At 36.6% G+C, this 22,500-nt stretch overlaps 1 protein-coding gene across 1 annotated transcript in view; it reads right to left on the bottom strand.

The window, feature by feature from the left end:
* The window catches only part of GCFC2 (GC-rich sequence DNA-binding factor 2), a 75,849-nt gene that overhangs the window by 8,999 nt on the left and 44,350 nt on the right, over positions 1-22,500 (bottom strand). The window contains exons 7-13 of the mRNA XM_052649199.1: positions 18,114-18,237; positions 17,044-17,125; positions 16,468-16,580; positions 15,244-15,443; positions 13,390-13,540; positions 7,543-7,664; positions 234-310 (exon numbers count right to left, since the gene is read on the bottom strand). Coding sequence (XP_052505159.1) covers positions 234-310; positions 7,543-7,664; positions 13,390-13,540; positions 15,244-15,443; positions 16,468-16,580; positions 17,044-17,125; positions 18,114-18,237 — 869 coding nt within the window. The remainder of the gene's footprint in view (positions 1-233; positions 311-7,542; positions 7,665-13,389; positions 13,541-15,243; positions 15,444-16,467; positions 16,581-17,043; positions 17,126-18,113; positions 18,238-22,500) is intronic.

The following is a 22,500-nucleotide window of genomic DNA, read 5'->3' as shown; positions in this document are numbered from 1 at the left end:
GTCTGTGTTTCTAACTACCTGGCTATCCAACTGTCATGTTCTCAGGACTATCGTTACATCATACATGGCATATAAAAGGGGATTAAGAAATATTTGTTGAAATATCAATTTGCATCTTAATAGGTATGTGTGTTTTGAAAACAATATGTTTAGTTTCTTCTACATTACACTCTTAAATGAATCTGTATTGCAGGAGTAACTATTTCATAAATCTAGAAATTTTCAACTCTTACCTCTTTGGATACAGAGGAATAAAAACATCATCTTCTATTGCCTTCTTCATTCTTGAAACAATGGATTTAAGTAAATCCTATTTTTAAAAAATATAAAAGCATCAGTGATAGTCATAGAAAGGTATGAACCAAAAAAAAAAAGAAAAAGAAATGTATGAACCAAAAGAAGCAATTTTAACAGAATAGTGCAAATTTATACACACTCAAAGACCTAGGTGTTCAAGTAATTGTAAATTACTTTAATTGTAAATTGTAATTGTAAATTATAAATTGTACAAGAGAACTTCATTCATCAATGTGGTTGCATACTGCAGTGGTTGGTGCCTTTTCATTGCAGCATAGTATTCTGTTGCATGATAGAACATTTATTTAGCTGGTCTTTGGTTTAGGGGTTATTATGAATCACGTTACTATATAAATTCCTGTAGAGCATGTCTTTTAGTATGCATGGGCATATATTTCTAATGGGTATATATGTAGAGATGGAATTGCTAGAATCCAGTTCATGTCAACATTGGAGAGAATGCCAAGTTGTTTTCTGAAATAGGGGTATCCCATTTATAGTCCAACTCGTCAGTATGAGAAATCCTGATCCCCTATACCTTTAATAAGTCGTATTTTTAGGGTTTTTAAAAGCTTGCAATTCTGGTGAGTATGTCAGTTAGTCAGTTCAGTCACTCAGTTGTGTCCGACTCTTTGCGACCCCATGGACTGCAACAGGCCAGGACCCTGTGTCCATCACCAATCCCCAGAGTTTACTCAAACTCATGTCTATTGAGTTGGTAATGCCATCCAACCATCTCATCCTCTGTCGTCCCCTTCTCTCCCGCCTTCAATCTTTCCCAGCATCAGGATCTTTTCCCATAAGTCAGTTCTTCACATCAGGTGGCCAAAGTTGGGAGTTTCAGCTTCAGAATCAGTCCTTCCAATGAATATTCAGGACTGATTTCCTTCAGGATGGACTGGTTGGATCTCCTTGTAGTTCAAGGGACTCTCAAGAGTCCTCTCCAACACCACAGTTCAAAACCATCAGTTTTTCAGTGCTCAGCTTTCTTTATAGTCCAACTCTCACATCCATACATAACTACTGGAAAAACCATAGACTTGACTAGATGGACTTTTGTTGGCAAAGTAATGTCTCTGATTTTTAATATGCTGTCTAGGTTGGTCATAACTTTTCTTCCAAGGAGCAAGCATCTTTTAATTTCACCGCTGCAGTCACCATCTGCAGTGATTTTGGAGCCCCCCAAAAATAAAGCCTGTCATTGTTTCCACGGTTTCTCCATCTATTTGCCATGAAGTGATGGGACCGGATGCCATGATCTTAGTTTTCTAAATGTTGAGTTTTAACCCAGCTTTTTCACTCTCCTCTTTCAATTTTATCAAGAGGCTTTTTAGTTCTTCTTCACGTCTGCCATAAGGATGGTGTCCTTTACATATCTGAGGTTATTGATATTTCTCCCGGCAATCTTGAGCCCAGCTTGGGCTTTACCCAGTCCAGCATTTCTCATGATGTACTGTGCATATAAGTTAAATAAGCAGGGTGACAATATATAGCCTTGACATACTCCTTTCCCAATTTGGAACCAGTCTGTTGTTCCATGCACAGTTCTAACTGTTGCTTCCTGACCTACATATAGATTTCTCAAGAGGCGGGTCAGGTGGTCTGGTATTCCCATCTCTTGAAGGATTTTCCACAGTTTGTGGTGGTCCGCACAATCAAAGACTTTGGTATAGTCAATAAAGCAGAAATAGATGTTTTTCTGGAACTCTCTTGTTTTTTCGATAATCCAATGGACATTGGCAATTTGATCTCTGGTTCCTCTGCCTTTTCTAAAACCAGGTTGAACATCTGGAAGTTCTCGGTTCATGTACTGTTGAAGCCTGGCTTGGAGAATTTTGAGCATTACTTTGCTAGCATGAGATGAGTGCAACTGTGTGGTAGTTTGAGCATTCTTTGGCATTGCCGTTCTTTGGGATTAGAATGAAAACTGACCTTTTCCAGTCCTGTGTCCACAGCTGAGTTTTCCAAATTTGTTGGCATATTGAGTGCAGTACTTTCACAGCATCATCTTTTAGGATTTGAAATAGCTCAACTGGAATTCCATTACCTCCACTAGCTTTGTTCATAGATGCTTCCTAAGGCCCATTTGACTTCACGTTCCATGGTGTCTGGTTCTAGGTGAGTGATCATACCATCATGATTATCTGGGTCATGAAGATCTTTTTTGTACAGTTCTTCTGTGTATTCTTGCCATCTCTTCTTAATATCTTCTGTTTCTGTTAGGTCCATACCATTTCTGTCCTTTATTGAGTCCATCTTTGCATGAAATGTTCCCTTGGTATCTCTAATTTTCTTGAAGAGATCTCTAGTCTTCCCCATTCTATTGTTTTCCTCTATTTCTTTGCACTGATCACTGAGGAAGGCTTTCTTATCTCCCGTTGCTATTCTCTGGAACTCTGCATTCAAATAGGTATATCTTTCCTTTTCTCCTTTGCTTTTCACCTCTCTTCTTTTCACAGCTATTTGTAAGGCCTCCTCAGACAGCCATTATGACTTTTTGCATTTCTTTTTCTTGGGGATGGTCTTGATCCCTGTCTCCTGTACAATGGCACGAACCTCCGTCCATAGTTCTTCAGGCACTCTGTCTATTAGATATAGTCCCTTGAATCTATTTCTTACTTCCACTGTATAATCGTAAGGGATTTGATTTAGGGCAGACCTGAATGGTCTAGTGGTTTTCCCTACTTTCTTCAATTTAAGTTTGAATTTGGTGATATTGAATAGTTTGCCTTGGAAACGAACAGAGATCATTCTCGTTTTTGAGACTGCATCCAAGTACTGCATTTCGGACTCTTTTGTTGACTACAATGGCTACTCCATTTCTTCTAAGGGATTCTTGCCCACAGTAGTAGATACAAGGGTCATCTGAGTTAAATTCACCCATTCCAGTCCATTTTAGTTCGCTGATTCCTAAAATGTTGACGTTCACTCTTGCCATCTCCTGTTTGACCACTTCCAATTTTCCTTGATTCAAGGGCCATTAGATTTCAGTTAAGAATGAGAAACAAACTTCTCTCCTACACCTTCCACAGATTGTTCTTAGTATACCTCTCAAGATTATGCAGAACAAATCTAATCATCCTTCCATATGAAAACTCTTCAGATTTTAAGATTGATATCTCACTTTTCTATATTTTCTCTTTCTCATACCATCTTAGACACTCTCCATTTAATATACTTTAACCTAAAGTTAAATGCAAATAGCCCAGGGAAATGAAGAAAGCACATATAACAATTTTATTCAAAAGAGCAGACACCTGAAGGATGAACTTCCATTAGTCTCTCTGCTACTCAAGTGACACTGTTAACTCATACTGAGTTTACGGACGATTACAATCCCTGCTGTTTTTCCTGTGTTGCTTTTAAGTTGTGCCTCTCCCATCTTTTATTTATGCAGTTGAATTTTTGAACACAGTGGCAGGACATTATGTATATTCTTCTTACATTTTATATTTTGAGAGTCAGTCCTTTTCTCAGTGTTTTGAAATTCTTTTGGATTCTAATTCTGTTATCCATAGATTTATGATAGAATTCCTAGTCTTCTGCCATTGAGAAATTTCATTAGCATGTATTTTACATACTCCAATTCAATAAAAATACCAAACAGAACAAAGCTGAGAGGATTCCAGCCTTATGAATCAGTATTCTTTAGGTATACTTTTACTGGTTTTCTTTGTATCTAACTGTACCCTATTTTCCCCCCATTTGATCTGTAAGAAAATTATAACATATTTAAATAATTATTTACTGTACCTGTACAGTATCTTACTTAGTGGAAGTAAATGAGATATTAGGAATATGGAAGAATATGCTTTGACAAATACTTGGTTTTAGGAACCCCATCAATGAGAGGCTACAGTAATCACTGCTTTCTTAAGTGTTCATAATCCATCTCTGCAATAATCTATTTTAGAACTTCAGAATTAAAACTATTCTCACCAGGCATTAGCTTACAGAATCATTTACTTTTCACTTGAAAATCAGGAACTGTGGTGTCTGATTGGTGCTTTTGGAGCCTTTCTCATTCTCTTCAATTCTTTAAACATCACTAAGAAAAACAGAGTGAGCTCACCAGCAAACTGTGTTACTAACCTGGAATATTACATAGTACACTGATTCTCAAGTAGGAGTAACTTTGCCATGCCTCAGAATATTTTATAAGTCTAGAGATATTTTTGGTTGTCAAGACTGGGAACTGCTACTAGTATCTAGTGAGTAGAGACCAGGGAGCTTACTGCACAGAACAGGCTCACACAAAGAAATATTGGTTCCAAATGCCAAGAATGCCAAAGCTGAAAAGTCCTAATATAGTTGTAGTCTCCTACTAAAGCCAAAAACCCATTTCCAACATTCATAGTAGGAGGGTTTTCAGAATTAAGATTACCAGTATAAAAACTTCATGAGTGAATCCATAAACTGTTTAAAGACTTTAGTGGTTACAAAATGCCAGGCCTGCCACTGTTAAAAGTGATCTTTTAAAGTGACTTGGCCCTCTAAGCCCCAGCTTCCTCACCTGTAAAAATGTAATTAAAATCAACATGTTTTACAAGGTTTTGAGGATCAAATGAGAAAATGTGGAAGTGTTTAAAAAACTGTACATGTAAATGTACTATTTACATTTAGACTATAATTACATAATCCCATGTAGAGAGCAAATATAGGATTATATAGCCGTTTGCTTGTTTGCTTGCTCTAACATACTCGTCTTGGTTCTATGCTTTGTAACAACACAAAATAAATTTATTCCTTCGTCAAACATAAACATTACCTCCAAGTACATCTTCTTTCAAGTTGAATCTAATTCTTGCATGATTTTCACATATTTTTATCCTGTTGGAGGTGAGTGGAAAATGCCCTTTCTCTTTCAGTTGCTATGATGTTCAAATCCTATTCTTTCCTTTAGGTCCTTGCTCAAATGCCACGTGTAATAAAAATTCTTTCACTGCTGAAATTTCTCTCTCCGGGCTCTTTTCTGAAGCTTCACAGCACGTTATCTGAGCCGCTCATGGAGAGGCAACGTGGTCGGTGAGATGAGCTTGGGTTTTAAAGTGAGACTGAGTGCATGTGTGCTTAGTCGCTTCAGTCGTGTCTGACTCTTTGCAACCCCATGGACTGTAGTCTGCCAGGCTCCTCTGTCCATGGGATTCTCCAGGCAAGAATCCTGGAGCGGGTTGCCATACCCTCCTCTGGGGGATCTTCCCGATCCTGGGATCCAATTCACGTCTCCTGTGTGTTCTGCATCACAGGCAGATTCTTTACTGCTGAGCCTCTGGGGATGCCCAAAGTAAGACTAACCAAGGTATAAATCTTAGTTCTAACTCAAGGTACTGTGAACAGGTTTCTGTGATTCAGATTCTTCATCTGTAAGATGAAGCTATCATCTGTTATTTAAAAATTATTTATTTTTGGCTACTCTGGGTTTTCGCTTCTACTCAGGCTCTTCTCCAGTTGCAATGAGCATGGGCTTCTCTCGTTGCGGAGCACGGGTGCACAGGCTTCAGTGATTGCGGCTCCCAGGCTCTAGAGCACAGGCTCAACAGCTTGGTACATGGGCTCAGCTGCTCCACTGCATGTGGGATCTTCCTGGACCAGGTATCGAACCCATGTCTCCTGCGCTGGCAGGCGGATTCTTTACCACTGAGCTACCAGGGAAGCCCTATCACCCATTTTTAACAGGATTGCTGGGACTAAGTGGGCTGACACAGGAATAAGACCTAACAGAGTACCAAGTACATAGCAGGAATTAGACAAGTAAGTCTTGTCATTCCCACTTACTTCCTACTTCAAGTAACAGTTTATATGTAGCTTTTTTCCTCTAAGATTACATGATTCTTGATGGCAGAATCACGCTGGTATCCTCTTCTCTCTTTTTCTTCTTACAGCTTCCCTCCTTCTTTACTTGGAACTTATTGGTGCACAGAATATGAATATGACATGTCTCCTCGCTTTTCAACTACTCTGATTATTCCACTCTGGGTTTCCTCCAGTCTGTGAATCTCTCTCTTAATTCTCTTAAAACTCAACATAAAATTGTCTTACTCTTTTAACCGCATGAATCTACAATATTATTATCAACAAACAAAATGATTTTTAAAAAGAGTACTGCAATAAAAGATTCAAGAAACTCTCACCACAGCCTCTGAAAAGTTCCTTCCTCTTTATGTCTTATGTTCAGTAAAACTCAATTCTACATTATGCTGAGAATCTATCCTATTAAACTTTGAATCCTCAAAGAGCTACCTGTTCTTGACTATGCAGATTACAGATAACTAGTTAAAATACTGAATGTTAGTCTAGTTTTAAAATTACTTTGCCAACAAAGGACTGTATAGTCAAGGCTATGGTTTTTCCAGTAGTCACGTATGGATGTGAGAGTTGGATTGTGAAGAAAGCTGAGTGCCAAAGAATTGATACTTTTGAACTGTGGTGTTGGAGAAGACTCTTGAGAGTCCCTTGGACTGCAAGGAGATCCAACCAGTCCATTTTGAAGGAGATCAGCCCTGGTTGTTCTTTGGAAGAACTGATGAAAGCTGAAACTCCAGTACTTTGGCCACCTCATGCAAAGAGTTGACTCATTGGAAAAGACTCTGATTCTGGGAGGCATTGGGGGCAGGAGGAGAAGGGGACGACAGAGGATGAGATGGCTGGAAGGCATCACCGACTTGATGGACGTGAGTTTGAGTGAACTCTGGGAGTTGGTGATGGACAGGGAGGCCTGGTGTGCTACGATTCATGGGGTTGCGAAGAGTTGGACACGACTGAGCGACTGAACTGAACTAACTGAAGGTCATACTATTACTAGATTTTTGCCAAAAGAACAAATGTAATTACTTTCTTTTCTTTTAGAAGGAATGAATGTGTACTAATGTATTTATGCCTGTTCATCTCTGCAGGGCCAATGTACATTCACAAACCTGAAAAACAGGTGGTTGGGCCATGAGACCTGTTGAACAAATCAGACCATTGAACAGAGAGAAATATGCTAATAAGAATGAAAGTAATAATCTGGGTCTTACTGCATGTTTGTGTGTTCTATGATAATGATTATGATTTCTGTAAGAATGTTTGGAAATATCAAGGTGTATCCTTGCATATTACTAATTATATTGTGCAAAAAATGGTCGGTCCTAAATATTTTTCATCGTGTTCTGAAATTGTTTCTGCATCATCTGAAAACAAAGATTTATAATAAATTATATTGATTTAAAAGTAAATTAAGAAATTTATAATTCTGGACATTATTACCTGTTTGCCTTTATTAACTTCATTTTCACAAGCGGACTGTTCTTCAAGAATCATTCTGCACTGTGTTATTAAACTTGTTGTCTGTGTGGTTGACAAGGGATCCCAAATGAATTCTACAAAGCCTGAAACAAAAATTTTCAGTGGTGCACAGTTTAGTTACTGGACTACTTTGCTTGTCACATATAAACAATTGAGGCCTTTTGCAAATGCTACTTCCCTCCTCTTGTGGTTTAAAAAAATCAATGCCAATAGTACATTATGTATTTGCATACATATTCAATTTTCTTGTCTTTTTTGGGTTTTGCTGAACTTGTATGGCTCAACTGCAACTCTAGTTAAATCACCTTGTCACAGTGTTGGTGTCTGAAACCATGCAGTTAAAACATGACTGGAAAAAAGTACACTTTAAATTGATCAACACGACATCCAGTGAGACCAAAACACTGCCCAGCAATCACATTTTGTTTCTCTGGCCCATTCTCTTTCCCTCTTGCAAGACAGTTATTTCCTGCCTTCTCCTTCCTCCTTGCTCTCAGTCAATGGACTTTACTCTTCCAGATGACTATTTCTTATGATTTCTTTTCTCCACCCTTGCTCTCACTGTCAGTTGATTACTTCCCAATTTGATGAGAAAAACAGAACCAATCAGAAGAGAAGCTCCGCAAGCTCCTACCATAGCATCTACGAATCTAGCAGCATCTGTGCCCATAAAGTCTAGCTTGCCTCCCATTTCCATGGATGAAGCACTAGCCTCCTTGCTAATGCCAACCTTTCATTTGTACAAAAGACTCCAACCTCTTTGGCTTACTTGAAGATTCTGCTCCTGGAATTCTGCCCTCTCACTTCAGTATCACCATCACTTCTACCGGATCTTTTCCATCACTCTACAATTTTTTCTCTTGTATTAAAAATAATCCCTCTGTTGACTCTACTTTCCTCTCTAGAGCTGCCCTATTTCTTTCCTTCATTTTACAACAAAATTACTCAGCAACTGTTGAAACTTTCTATCTCCAATTTCTTTCCTCAAACTCCTGAATTCACTTCAGTTAGGTCTTACCTCCAGCTGTTCCCCTAAACTACTCTTATCAAGTCACAGATAACTTTCACATTGCAAAATCTAATGGCTGATTCTAGTCTCCATCTGATTTAACAGCAATAACTACATTTTTTTTTAAACTTGGCTTCCAAGATACTGCTGGTTTCTCACTGACCTCTCTAGTCTCCTTTATTGTCTGCTTGTATTCCTGTTTACTTTCTAAATGCTGGACCTCAGGACTCAGGTCCCTTACCTTCCCTTTCCTATTTATACTTATACCCTTAGTATGTCAAGTCAGTTTTGTGGCTTTAAATGCTATCTATGTGCTGATACACTCCAAATTTATATCTCCTACGTGGATCTGTCCTTTAGACTCATATATTTAACAGCCTAGTGGACAGCTCCATTTGGATGACAGGCATCTCAAACCCAACAGGTGTCAAACTGAGCTCTTGCCATACCTCCTACCCAAAACTTGCTCCTCTCAGTCTTTTCCATCTGAGAAAATGGCAGCTCTGTCCTTCCAGCTGCTCAGGCCAAAAGCCACTTAGTCATTCTTGATTCCTCTCTTTCTCTCTTGTTCCACAATCCATATCAAATTCTGTCAGTGTTAATACTTTTGAAATATATACAGAATTTGACCACTTTCCAGCCACCTCCATTTTTAACACTCAAGTCAAACCACAGTTGCTTAGATTACTGAAAAAGTTTCATAACTGATTGCATACAGTTCATTCTTAACACAGGAACCAGAATAAGTCTGTTTTAATGATAAGGCAGATCTTGTCACTTCTCTGCTCAAAACTCTCCAATTGCTTCTTGCTCACTTACAGTAAAAGTCCTTACAAACGATTATTAGGCCCCATATGACACAGCCACTGTTATCCTGCTAACCTCTTCTTACTGTCCCTATTGCTCACTCTACTAAAGTTACTCTGGCCTGTCTGCTGTTTTTCAAGTAAATCAGGCTAGCGCCTGCCTCAGGGCCTTTGCCTGTGCTGTTTCTACTGCCTAGGATGCTGTCACCTCAGACACTCATTTGACCCACTTCTTTACTTCCTTTTGGAAATCTGCTCATTTGTGACCTTCCCAGGAAGCCCTTCCCTGGCCAAACTATTTTAAATTGCACTCCTGTTTCATAATTTGTATTTTTCCCCCTTACTTTATTTTTCTCCTTGGCCCTTGTAACTAACATACTATAGATTTTACTTGTTCATCATTTGTCTCCTTCACAGAATGAAAGCTCCATAACATCAGGAATTATTATTTTGTTTACTGATGTATATGCTGAAGTTAACAACTGTGCTTGACTCTTGTAAAATACAAGTTAAATAATTTTTAAAAAATTTAAATAGGTGGTGGATTCATGTTGATGTATGGCAAAACCAATACAATGTTGTAAAGTAATTAACCTCCAATTAAAATAAATAAATTTATATTTTAAAATTTTAAATAGGTTAAAAAAAATCCCAAATCAAATATAAAACTGATTTCTCAGGCATCTAGAAGGTTAGGCTTGTAATAATCTTAGAAATATTTGGCCAACTAATACTGAGAGTCTACTATGTGCCTAGCATTAACTATTAGAAATACAGCAATAAGTACGATTAGGTTTGCCTCAGAACAATTTTGTCTAATGTCAAATACAAATATATTATATACTTATATATATAGTTGCTTAGGTAAGCAATTATAATGTACCATCCTAAGGATTAGAGTACTTCAGGAATCCTGAAAAGGTATGCCTAACCCAGTTCCTAGAAAAGATGTCTGTAACAGAGTTCTGAAAGATGAAGAGGAGTTAGTTAGCTACATGAAAGAGGTATAGGGTTAAGGGATTTGTCAGGTGGATGGAGTGTAGAAGACGTAAAGGCCAAGGAGAAGATAGCTTCAGACCAGTAGAGGTGGAGATGAGGGGAAGAAGGAACTGAGCTTGGCACAAGATGGGGCTAGAGAACTACTAAACAGAGACAAAATCCTGAAAGTCCTAGAACGCATGTTAAAGAGATTAGACTTCAACCTAAAGGCAGTTTAGACTAAAGTGTTTTAAGTGAGGTATGAAAGAATCAGACTTACATTTTAGACAGATCACCATGGCTGAAGTATAGAAAGTGGGTTAGAAAAAGGTAAAAAGTAACAGATGTGGCAATTGCTTATATAAAGAGGTAAGAAAAAAGCAGGAATAGATGACTTGGAGGTTCTGGTTTGAATATGTGGGTAGGTGGAGGTACCATTTTCTAGAGAAGTAATATAAGAGGGACAAGTCTGAAACAAAGATGACAAGTGTGACTTTGCATTTGGAATTTGAGTTGCCAAGTAGATATATTCAGAAGTTACTCTGATAAGAGATCTGGTGCTCTAAGAAGAGATCTGGACTTGTTCTTCCAGTTCTTTTTGATTGAAAATCAAGCAGAAAAGCACTGTCCAAAAGAACTTTCTGTGATGAAAGAAAAAAACTTCTGACATCTGCACTATTTAATGTGATAGTCATGAGTGATATATGGCTATTGAAGAACACAGATATAGATGGCACTAGAGGACAGTATGCAATTACCCAGGAAGCTCAAAAAGAGCTGACGTAAAGTGAAGTATTTGGAATTTTCAGATGAATACTTAAATGAGGCATATATATTCTATGCTATCATTAATAATGCTTAACAGCTAAAAGTAAATGGTTAAAAGCACTATCTTTCCAAGATACCCCATGATTGCACTGTAAATTATTCTGAAGAAAATCTTTAAAGTTCAGTCAAGTTGGCTGAGAAGCAATATAAAGCAGGTTGCTTTAGTTTTTAAGAGTTTGCAGACTTTGCAGTCAGAATCCATTCTCAGTGACATGGTGGAACAGATCCTTATCAAGTATAATTTCAGATAAAACAAGTTCAGACTGAGGCACAAGCATCAACGCCCAACGGCTCTGAGTATTAGTAGAAGTAAGGGAAATGTAGTAATGTTTTTTTAAAGAAAGAAGAAACTCACCATACACAAAAATAAACCCAAAAGGGATTAAAGACCTAAATGTAAGGCCGGACACTAAAAAAACTTTTAGAAGAAAACATAGACATGACACTCTTTGATATAAATTGCAGCAAGATCTTTTTTGATCCAACTCTTAGAGCAATGAAAATAAAAACAAAAATTAACAAATGGGATTTAATTTAACTAAAAGAGTTTGTACAGCAAAGGACCATAAGCAAAACAAGAAGATAACCCTCAGAATGAGAGAAAATATTTGCAAACAATGCAACTAACAAAGTGATTAATCTCCAAAATATATAAACAGCTCACGCAACTCAATATCAGACAATAAGTAATCCAGAAGGCAGGGGATCTAAACAGACATTTTTCCAAAGAAGACATATAGATGGCCAGATAGCACATGCAAAGATGACCAACATCAGAAATGGAAATCAAAACTACAATGAAGCATCACCTCACACAGGTCAGAATCAGTTCAGTTCAGTTGCTCAGTCGTGTCCAACTCTTTGCAACCCCATGAATCGCAGCACGCCAGGCCTCCCTGTCCATCACCAACTCCCGGAGTTCACTCAGACTCACGTCCATTGAGTCTGTGATGCCATCCAGCCATCTCATCCTCTGTCGTCCCCTTCTCCTCCTGCCCCCAATCCCTCCCAGCATCAGAGTCTTTTCCAATGAGTCAACCCTTTGCATGAGGTGGCCAAAGTATGGTCACCATCAAAAAATTTACAAACAATAAATGCTGGAGAGGGTGTGGAGATAAGGGAACCCTCCTACACTGTTGGTGGAAATGTGAATTGCAACAGCCACTATGGAGAATAGTATGGAGCTTCCTTAAAAAGCTGAAAACAGAACTACCAGATAACCCAGCAATCTCACTCCTGGGCATATAACCCAGAGAAAAACCATAACTGGAAAAGATACACTCACCCCAATGTTCACTGCAGCATTATTTACAATAGCCAGGACGTGGAAACAAGCTAAATGTGCATCAATAGAGGCATGGATAAAGAAGATATGGTAATATTCCATTATATACCATGGAATATTATCACCCAGACATAAAAAGACAAAAAATGCCGTTTGCAGCAACATGGATGAACCCAAACTGTCATACTGAGTGAAATAAGTCAGACAAAGAAAGACAAATATCATGTGACATGGTTTCTATGTGGAATCTAAAAATAAGGCTACAAACAAACTTATTTATGAAACAGAAGTAGAGTCATGGCTGTAGAAAACAAACTTACAGTTACCAGGGGATAAATGTGCGGAGGAATAAATTGGAAGATTCGGATTGACTAGACACACTACTATTATACAGATAACTAGTAAGAACCTGCAATACAGCACAGGAAAATCTACTCAAAACTCTGTAATGGCCTATATGGGAAAGGGATCTAAAAAAAATGTGGATATGTGTATAACTGATTCACTTTGCCGTACACTTGAAACTAACACAACATTATAAATCAACCATACTCCAATACAAATTTTTTAAAAAAGGAGAAGAAATGTAAGGGGAGAAGTTAAGGGAAAGACATACACATAGTAGAGATCGAGTGTGCCACTAATAAATGACTTATAAAAGTAACTAATAAAAGTAATGCGAATGTCACAAATACTAAAGGTCCAAGAGTATCAGGGGTTTGATAGCCAGTCACTTGCACAAACAAGCTGTTTTTAATCAGCTTAAATTATAAATCTGTTGATTTTTACTGTATATTACAGTTGTGTCCAAAAACGAAAAAAATTTGTGACTGTAACAGAAATTACTGATCTTATACTTAGCTAAAGAACAATTTAATTTTATCAAGATTATAAAATGGTACCTATAAGTCGAGGAATAACTGTTTTGTTGATGACAGTAGACAAGATTTTCTTATCAGAACTATCTTCCTTCTTTGACTCTTCCATACTGCAATCTATAAATTCTTCTACAGATGTGAACCATGGCATCTGTTTTAAACCTATGGAATCAAACTTATAAATAAAATTATCCAAGTTATAAATAAATTCTTAATCTTTATCTTTAAATAGTTAACTTTTTCAGTAACTACCAGAGCTTTTCTAAGGATCAAAGGAGAATAATTCCATATTTTAACCCAACGTATACAGTGGGCTACAGTTTATAGGGTCACAAAGAGCTGGACATGACTGAAGTGATAGCACTCACGCACATATGGTACTAGACCACCAAGGCTAGACAGGATGACATGACTAACACATGATGTCTAGACAGTGAGACAGGATACTACATTTCATGCATTTATTCATGTCCAGAAATGCCCCATGTGTGTTCAGGACCTACTAAATGGCAGGTACTGTTAGGAACAAAATATACATTTATAACAACAGCAGTTAAAATACCCATGGAATTTGCTTTTAAAGTTATACTTACCTCATACAAAATTCACTTTTGGCTCTCCCAAGTCTCACTGGCACAAATGTATACTTTGCATGTGGCTTATCTTATTATTAAGCAAACAGCAGATGGCCAATTACTACTTGTTGAATGACTGAATGAACAGATCTTTGCTATGTGTGACAGAATACTCAATTCAGCTTGAGTGGTTAACAACTAGGCTGTCGTCCAACCAGCTACCTTAGGGATAAGCTTGGTTCCTAAACTACGAACACTGCATGGCCCTGAACCTAACAGAAAGTCTAAAGGCATGCATGACTAGGGTAGAGGAAGTTCCACCTTAGTCAAACAAAAGGGATTCACCCTTTGTTAAATCTTTATTTTCAGCTCTGCTCTCTTCCTAGAATTTCATTTTCTCATTTCTGTTTGTTAACCACATGGATGTCCCAACATAATTTCATTGTCTATAATGTAAAACTTCCTTGAAAACTTTTTCCCTCTTTGAAAAGACACCATTTCTATGAAAGGAACTATAATTGTCCTAATAACTTAGAATCCAAACCTTGGGGTCACCATTTTGATGTGTTTTGTTAGGGTTATTCAAAGTAGTTTATTGACTCTTCATAAAATCACTTGTAATCAACCCTTTCTTTCTCTTTGCTTTGTCACTATCACCCTATGTGAGGAACTCATCTCCTTGGACTTGGGCTACAGCAACTGCCTTTCAGTATATCCTCATCTCTTTCTCTCTACCCTCCAAGTTAGCTATTGCTCAGAGCTTCCTAAACCATTACCTTCATCACGTCACTCCTCCCATTACCTATCAAAACAAGTTCGTATCTCCTGTTGACTCAGATCTATGCAGTCTCTACAAAACTATTTCTCCCCATGTACCTTTACAAAACACCTTCCTCGCTCTCTTCCTGTTTAAATTCTATATACCCTTTAAATCCTCATTTAAATTCCTCATCTTCATTGTAGCTTTCCTAGTCAAGTATTCACATTATGTCATCTCCAACGTCAGAACTCTTGGTACGTATTTTGAAATTCACTCAGATTGTAAAATTTTTATGGTCTAATATTATCTTTATTTTTTTGAGTGATCTTCAACTTACCACAGAAGATTTTTTTTAAAGTGTTTCCTTTACTGATGTGTTAGCCTTAAAACAGAGTGAGACCCAAGAAATGGTAAATGACTACTCCAAAGCATGATTATTAATTTCATCTCTAAAGGTGAGGTATTTTATATTATAGTTAACCTGATAACAAGAGGATTTAAGTAACTAAATGTGATCAGGATTATTTTTTTAAGCTCATATACCTTAAGAGGGTTCCAGTCAATCAACTGAAATCGTATTAAGGGATTTAAAAGCTTTGGAATGCATAAACTAATGAAAGCTTCATAATAAGAATCAGGAAACTTTTCTCGCCATTGTTGAAATTTCAATAAAATATTCTGGATATTACAAAAATCACTGTGTACATCTTCAAAAATCTTCTTATGATCCTGTAAAATGTCACCTGTGAAGAAAATGAGCTTCTGTATATTATGCATTTTACATTTGTGATTTTTGATTCCTATAAACATAGTTGTGTATAACTTATGTAATCAACTGAGTTGAAAGTTATTTCTTGACATTAACATATAAATTAGTTTTTATTAAAAAAAACACACCTTAGTAACAACTGATACTGATAAAATCTATCACTTATTAAGCCCTTGCTATATGCCAAAACATTATAGACACATTATCTCATGTCATCATAACTATTCTCCCTAAAAGGTAAGTGTTTCTAGCCTATCTGTTTACAGACAAAGAAAAAGCAAACAACAGTATCAGATACAGTGAAGTCAAGTAATTCGCTTAAGGTCACACAGAATAGATTCCCTCTTTGAACTGATCTATTTGACTGTAAAGCCGACATTCTTTCAACTGTACATATTTTACCTTCTTACAATGCTAAAAATGGACCTTACTATAAATTCAATTCAAATTCAAATTCTCGGAGATTGTAAAGGACAGGAAAGCCTGCCATGCTGCAGTCCATGGGATTGCGAAGAGTTGGGACATGACTGAGCGACTGAACAACAAATAGGGACTTCCATGGTGGTGCAGTGGCTAAGACTCCAAGCTCCCAATGCAGCAGGCCTAAGTTCAGTCCCTGGTCAGGGAACTAGATCCCACAAGCCACAACTAAGACTTGGCACAGCCAAATAAATAAATTTTTTTTAATTGAAAAAAATGGTAATATAGAAAGCATGCAGCAGAGGAATGAAGCCAAAAATGCTCACAGCTCATTTATAACAGGAGATGAAACAGGCTGAGGGGAAGAACTATGAAGATGCAGGGATACTCATCCTACTCATCCCACTTCTCCATTTTATCCGTTCTTTCAGAGGTAAAGACAAGTGAGGAAAAAAAAGTATTATTTTTTCTGAATTTTCCCAACTATTTCAGATAGCTTAATTAAGGGCAATCATGGCAAAGATTTTCTATCATTTCAGCACTTCAAATTAAGACACATCAGAAACTTGATAACTGACCTTGGCTTTTTTGGAAGTCAATCATGTCTGCTGAAGACAATTCATCATCACTAGATGTTCCTTCTTCATGAGTACAGTTCCCAGAAAGAACCCTTGCTTGTCTTCTTCGTGCCCTGTATTTTGCAAAAAACAAAAATAAAATATGAAAATAAATGTTTTAAAACAAAAAGTAAAAGTCATCATTACTTAAAATGCCAAGAAATAAACAATCATACTTTCACACAATTTTATATTAATATTTTTGACATTTTAGCTTCATTAATCTGAACTGATTCTCCCTCTTATTCTTGTTAGACACTCCTATGATTTGGAAAAAGGAGTAACAATGTATTTAGGACCAGCTTCCAGGTATAAGACAGTCCCAACCTGATAAATACCACTTTACACATTCCTTCTAACTGATCCAAATACACAAGTGTGCTTTAAGCCATGGGGTAGAGGACCACTTAACTAAATTTTGGTTTTACACCAGTCTCACAAATTAATATGCTATGTTATAGTTATTTATACTATATGATTAACTGTATTTAAACTATGAAAAACACTTGCTCAGTGATGCTTCAAGTCTTTAGTTACCTTCGAGATTCAACCTCTTCTAAAATCGATTGAGTTTTTTCATCTATAGCCAAGCTTTTATTTATTGATGTCTCAGGTTTGCCTGTTAATGAATAAAATTGATTTTATACTGTAAATTCTAAAAAGAAATACAGTGAAACATTTTGAAAACAAAAGTTATATTTTAGGTATGTATACATATTTGTATATATAAACAGCCATACATAGACTATGCTTAAATTACATATTTCATCATGCAATGAAATTGCAATGTTAACTCTCTACCACAATATTAACAGGTATTGAGTTTGCTAATCTAAGAAAATGTACCTTGTCTGCTGAATATAGTTCAGCACTCAAGAACAGTAACAAAAATAAAGTTTCTTTCCCTTATATTCTTTTTCAGCAGTTTTCACCTTTTTTTTTTTTCCTGTCCCTATGGTCAAATTCTAGAAACACATTACCAATATGTCATTCATATTATCTCCTATTTTAGCATATACCGTAATTTATGACCAACTAAATGTCATATATTTGAATCATTCATTTTGATTTTGCTTTTATCATCTACTTGATGCTGTGATCTCATTTCTTTCACTATACCCTGACAGCATCTTAAGCAAAGGAAGACATCTCTGCAAATACAAAATCAGTGTGAGAATTAAAGAGCTGCATCCAATTCTTTTATTAATATAATGAGATCTTATAGATGATTCTACACTGAAACGCAGCAGAATTTCTTTAACTTCCACAATCAATGGAAAATTTATAAAGTTAGACTTCTGACACAGTCTATATGTTTATGTCAAGTCATCTCAAAATAATCATTAAATGGTCATATAAATATTTTCTTTCAAACACTAAGTGATTAAAAGTCATAATTTTTATTTTTTTAGATTTGGACTTAATTTAAGGCATTTTGAAGCCCAGATTTTAAAATGGTTTGGGAATTTTAGAAGAGGGTAAGTGAAAGGTCAGTGGGAAAATACACAATAAACATTTTTTATACAGAAATAAAAATATTTTTATCTTTTAGCTAACAATTTAGCTTAATGAACAAAAAAATCACATTGAACATGAAAAACACTAACATGATAACTGTTGTAAATACGCTGATTCATGTTTTAATTCATCTTGCCTGCGTTTCATAAACATCATGGCTTGTTTTAAAAGGAGTGCATGCATGGCTGATTCTATTTCTTGGATGTTGATAATCTGAAATACATACATAAGTAACATTTTGTGGGTGGTCATTAAATGAGTATAAAAAATAATTATAGATAAGCACATTATATGCTCAAATTTCATATAACAGAAACATTTCTAACACTATCACATCTCAATTAAATGAACATTGTGAAGAATAGACGTAGCTTCCAATACTTATAATACTAATAAAACTAGAAAATAAAACATTGTACCAAAACAGCTATAAATAGCATAAATAATAAAACCTAACTTGGCTGCAGTCAGGAACATGGATAAAAGTGGATAGATAAGAAAGATTCTTTTTTGAGATAGAAGAGAAGAAGGAAATGATGACTGCAGCTATTTTTCACAGGCTGAGCATGTCAGACTGTAAGGGAACATGTGGAGAAACTGGTAAAATTTGAAAAAAATAGAGGACAGAAGAGACCTAAACAGACAAGAAAGCAAACTGTGAAGCAGAATTGAGTGATTAGTTAAACCTGGCATTCATATTATATATTTCTTGGGCAACAATTCCCCCCATTTCAATCATGTTCCATGCTAATGCTATGGATTCAAGCCTTTGACAGTATAATTCTTCAAGGATGAATGAAGAAAGTCACACTGTAATAAATATTTCAGAAAAGTAGCTACCAAATGGTATTAAAGGTAGTCGACTTAAAACAATAGGGGAGAAACTAATTTGGTAATCTTTTAAAAGTAAATTAAAAGTAATGAAGAAAGTAGAGTGTATTTTTAAAGTGGTTAGTCTACTTTAAGAAAAGGACAACTCAAGACCCCAATTTAAGGACTTAGTATGTATAAAACAAAAACAGGAATTATAATGGAAAAGAATGATTCATAAATCTGATTAACATAAAAATTTAAAAACATCTGATGTCATTGCTAATAGAGAAATGTGTATCAAAACTACAATGAGGTATCATACCACACTGGTTACAAAGGTCAATAACAAAAAGTCTACATATAACAAATACTGGAGAGGCTGTGGAGAAAAGGGAACCCACTTACACTGTTGCTGGGTGTATAAACTGGTGCAGCTACTATGAAAAACAACATGGTGGTTCCTTAAAAAACTAGAGTTGCCATATGATCCTGAAATTACACTCTTGGGCATATATCTGGAGAAAACTGTAATGCAAACAGATACATGCATCCCAATGTTCACAGCAACATTATTTACAAGAGCCAAAACATGGAAGCAACCTAAATGTCCCTGAAAGATTGATGTGGTGTATACATGTACACACACACACACACACACACACACACACACACACACACGAATACGACCCAGCCAAAACATGGAAGCAACCTAAATGTCCCTGAAAGATTGATGTGGTGTATACATGTACACACACACACACACACACACACACACACACACACACGAATACGACCCAGCCATAAAAAAGGATAATGCCATTTGCAGCAGCAGGGATACACCTAGAGACAATAATACTAAGTGAAGTAAGTCAGAAAGAAAAAGACAAATATATAATGATATTACTTATCTGTAGAATATAAAATATGATAAAAATGAATCTATGGGGAGGAATAAACCAGGAGTCTGGGATTAGCAGATACAAACTACTATATACAAAAAAGCAACCAGATACTACTGTACACCACAGGGAACTATATTCAATATCCTGAAATAAACCATAATGGAAAAGAATATGAAAAGAACATACATATATATAACTGAATCACTTTGCTATACACCAGAAACTAACACAACATTGTAAATCAACTATACTTCAATTAAACTTTGAAAGGAAAAAAAACAAAAAGCACACCTAATATCAAAAAAAGGACTTCCTGGGTAGCAGAGCAGTAAGAATCTGCCAGCCAAGCAGATGTGGGTTTGATCCCTGAGTCAAGAAGATCCCCTGGAGAATGAAATGGCAGGCCACTCCAGTATTCTTGCCTGGGAAATCCCATGGACAGAGAAGCCTGGCAGGCTATAGTTCATGGGGTAAAAAAAGAGTCGGACACAACTTAGTGACTAAACAACAACAAATATCAAAAAACAACCTCAACAAAATCAAAAGACAAAACAAACTGGAATGTTTACCTACATCAAATAGGATAAAGCACTAACATTTTTAAGCAATAGAAAGCTGTTCATAATATACTGGGAAAAAGGAAAATAACTCACAAAAACAAACCCATGGAATGAACAAGAAGATAGCAGGGTAAAGGACACAAATAATTCACTAGAATAAAACTATATGTGTTAAGAAAACAAATGACTTGTGAAATCAAAATAAATATATAAAAACTAAATACACTAGAAATTGATAGAATTTTTCTGAAGGATAATTTAGTAATGTTTCATAAGCCTTAATATATTTTGAAACTTTGACTTAGTAATTCAATTTCTAGAACTTTTCTTAAATAGACAGAATTTTAAAAATTTATATTGCTATTTCAGTCAGTTCGGTTTAGTTGCTGAGCCGTGTCCGACCCTTTGTGACCCCATAGACTGCAGCCTGCCAGGCTTGCCTGTACATCATCACCTCCTGGAGCTTGCCCAAACTCTTGTCCATCGAGTCAGTGATGCCATACAACCATCTCATCCTCTGTTATCCCCATCTCCTCCTGCCTTCAATCTTACCCTACATCAGGGTCTTTTCTAATGATTAAGCTCTTTGTGTCAGGTGGCCAAAGCATTGGAGCTTCAGCTTCATCATCAGTCCTTCCAGTGAATATTCAGGACTGATTTCCTTTAGGACTGACTGGTTTGATCTCCTTGCAGTCCAAGGGACTCTCAAGAGTCTTCTCCAGCACAATTAACAAGCATCAATTCTTTGCACTCAGTTTTCTTTATGGTCCAACTCTCACATCCATACATGATTACTGGAAAAACCACAGCTTTGACTAGACGGACCTTTGTCAGCAAAGTAATGTCTCTGCTTTCTGATGTGTCGTCTAGCTTGTCATAGCCTTTCTTCCAAGGAGCAAGTGTCTTTTAAATTCATGGCTGCGGTCACCATCTGCAGTGATTTTCGAAGAAAATAAAGTCTATCACTGTTTCCATTGTTTCCCCATCTATTTGCCATGAAGTGATAGGACTGGATACCATGATCTTCATATTTTGAATGTTGAGTTTTAAGCCAGATTTTTCACTCTCCTCTTTCACTTTCATCAAGAGGCTCTTTAGTTCCTCTTTCTGTCATAAGGGTAGTGTCATCTGCGTATCTGAGGTTATTGATATTTCTCTAGGCAATCTTGATTCCAGCTTGTGTTTCATCCAGTCTGGCATTTTGCATGATATACTCTACATATAAGTTAAATAAACAGGATGACAATACACAGCCTTGACATACTTCTTTCCCAATCTGTAACTAGTCTATTGTTCCATGTCCAGTTCTAACTGTTGCTTCTTTACCTGAATACAGATTTCTCAGGAGGCAGGGCAGGTGATCTGGTATTCCCATTTCTTGAAGAATTTTCCACAGTATGTTGTGATCCACACAGTCAAAGGTTTTAGCATAGTCAATAAAGCAGAAGTAGATGTTTTTCTGGAACTCTTGCTTTTTCTATGATCCAGTGGATGTTAGCAATTTGATCTCTGGTTCCTCTGCCTTTTCTAAATCCAGTGAACATCTGGAAGTTCTCGGTTCATGTACTATTGAAGCCTCACTTGGACAATATTGAGCATTACTTTACTAGCGTGTGAGATGAGTGCAATTGTGCAGTAGTTTGAACATTCTTTGGCACTGCTTTTCTTTGGGCTTGGAATGAAAATTGACCTTTTCCAGTCCTGTGGCCACTGCTGAATTTTCCAAATTTGCTGGCATATTCAGTGCAGCACTTTCACAACATTATCTTTCAGGATTTGAAATTGCTCAGCTGGAATTCCATCACCTCCACTAGCTTTGTTCGTAGTGGTGCTTCCTAACGCCCACCTGACTTCACATTCCAGGATGTCTGGCTCTAGGTGAGTGACCACACCACCGTGGTTATCTGGATCACTAAGATCTTTCTTATATAGTTCTTTTGTGTATTCTTGCCACCTCTCCTTAATATCTTCTGCTCCTGTTAGGTCCATATTGTTTCTGTCCTTTCTTGTGTCCAATTTTCTGGAAGTGATTTCTAGTGTTTCTCATTCTACTGTTTTCCTCTATTTCTTTGCACTGATCACTGAAGAAGGCTTTCTTATCTCTCCCTGCTATTCTTTGAAACTCTGCATTCAGATGGGTATATCTTTCCTTTTCTCCTTTGCCTTTAGCTTCTCTTCTTTTTCAGCTATTTATAAGCCCT

The sequence above is a fragment of the Budorcas taxicolor genome, chromosome 11 (assembly GCF_023091745.1).
Source record: "Budorcas taxicolor isolate Tak-1 chromosome 11, Takin1.1, whole genome shotgun sequence".
Taxonomy (NCBI): Eukaryota; Metazoa; Chordata; class Mammalia; order Artiodactyla; family Bovidae; genus Budorcas; species Budorcas taxicolor.
The sequence above is the reverse complement of the archived record's forward strand: the minus strand, read 5'-3'. Positions and strand labels throughout refer to the sequence as shown.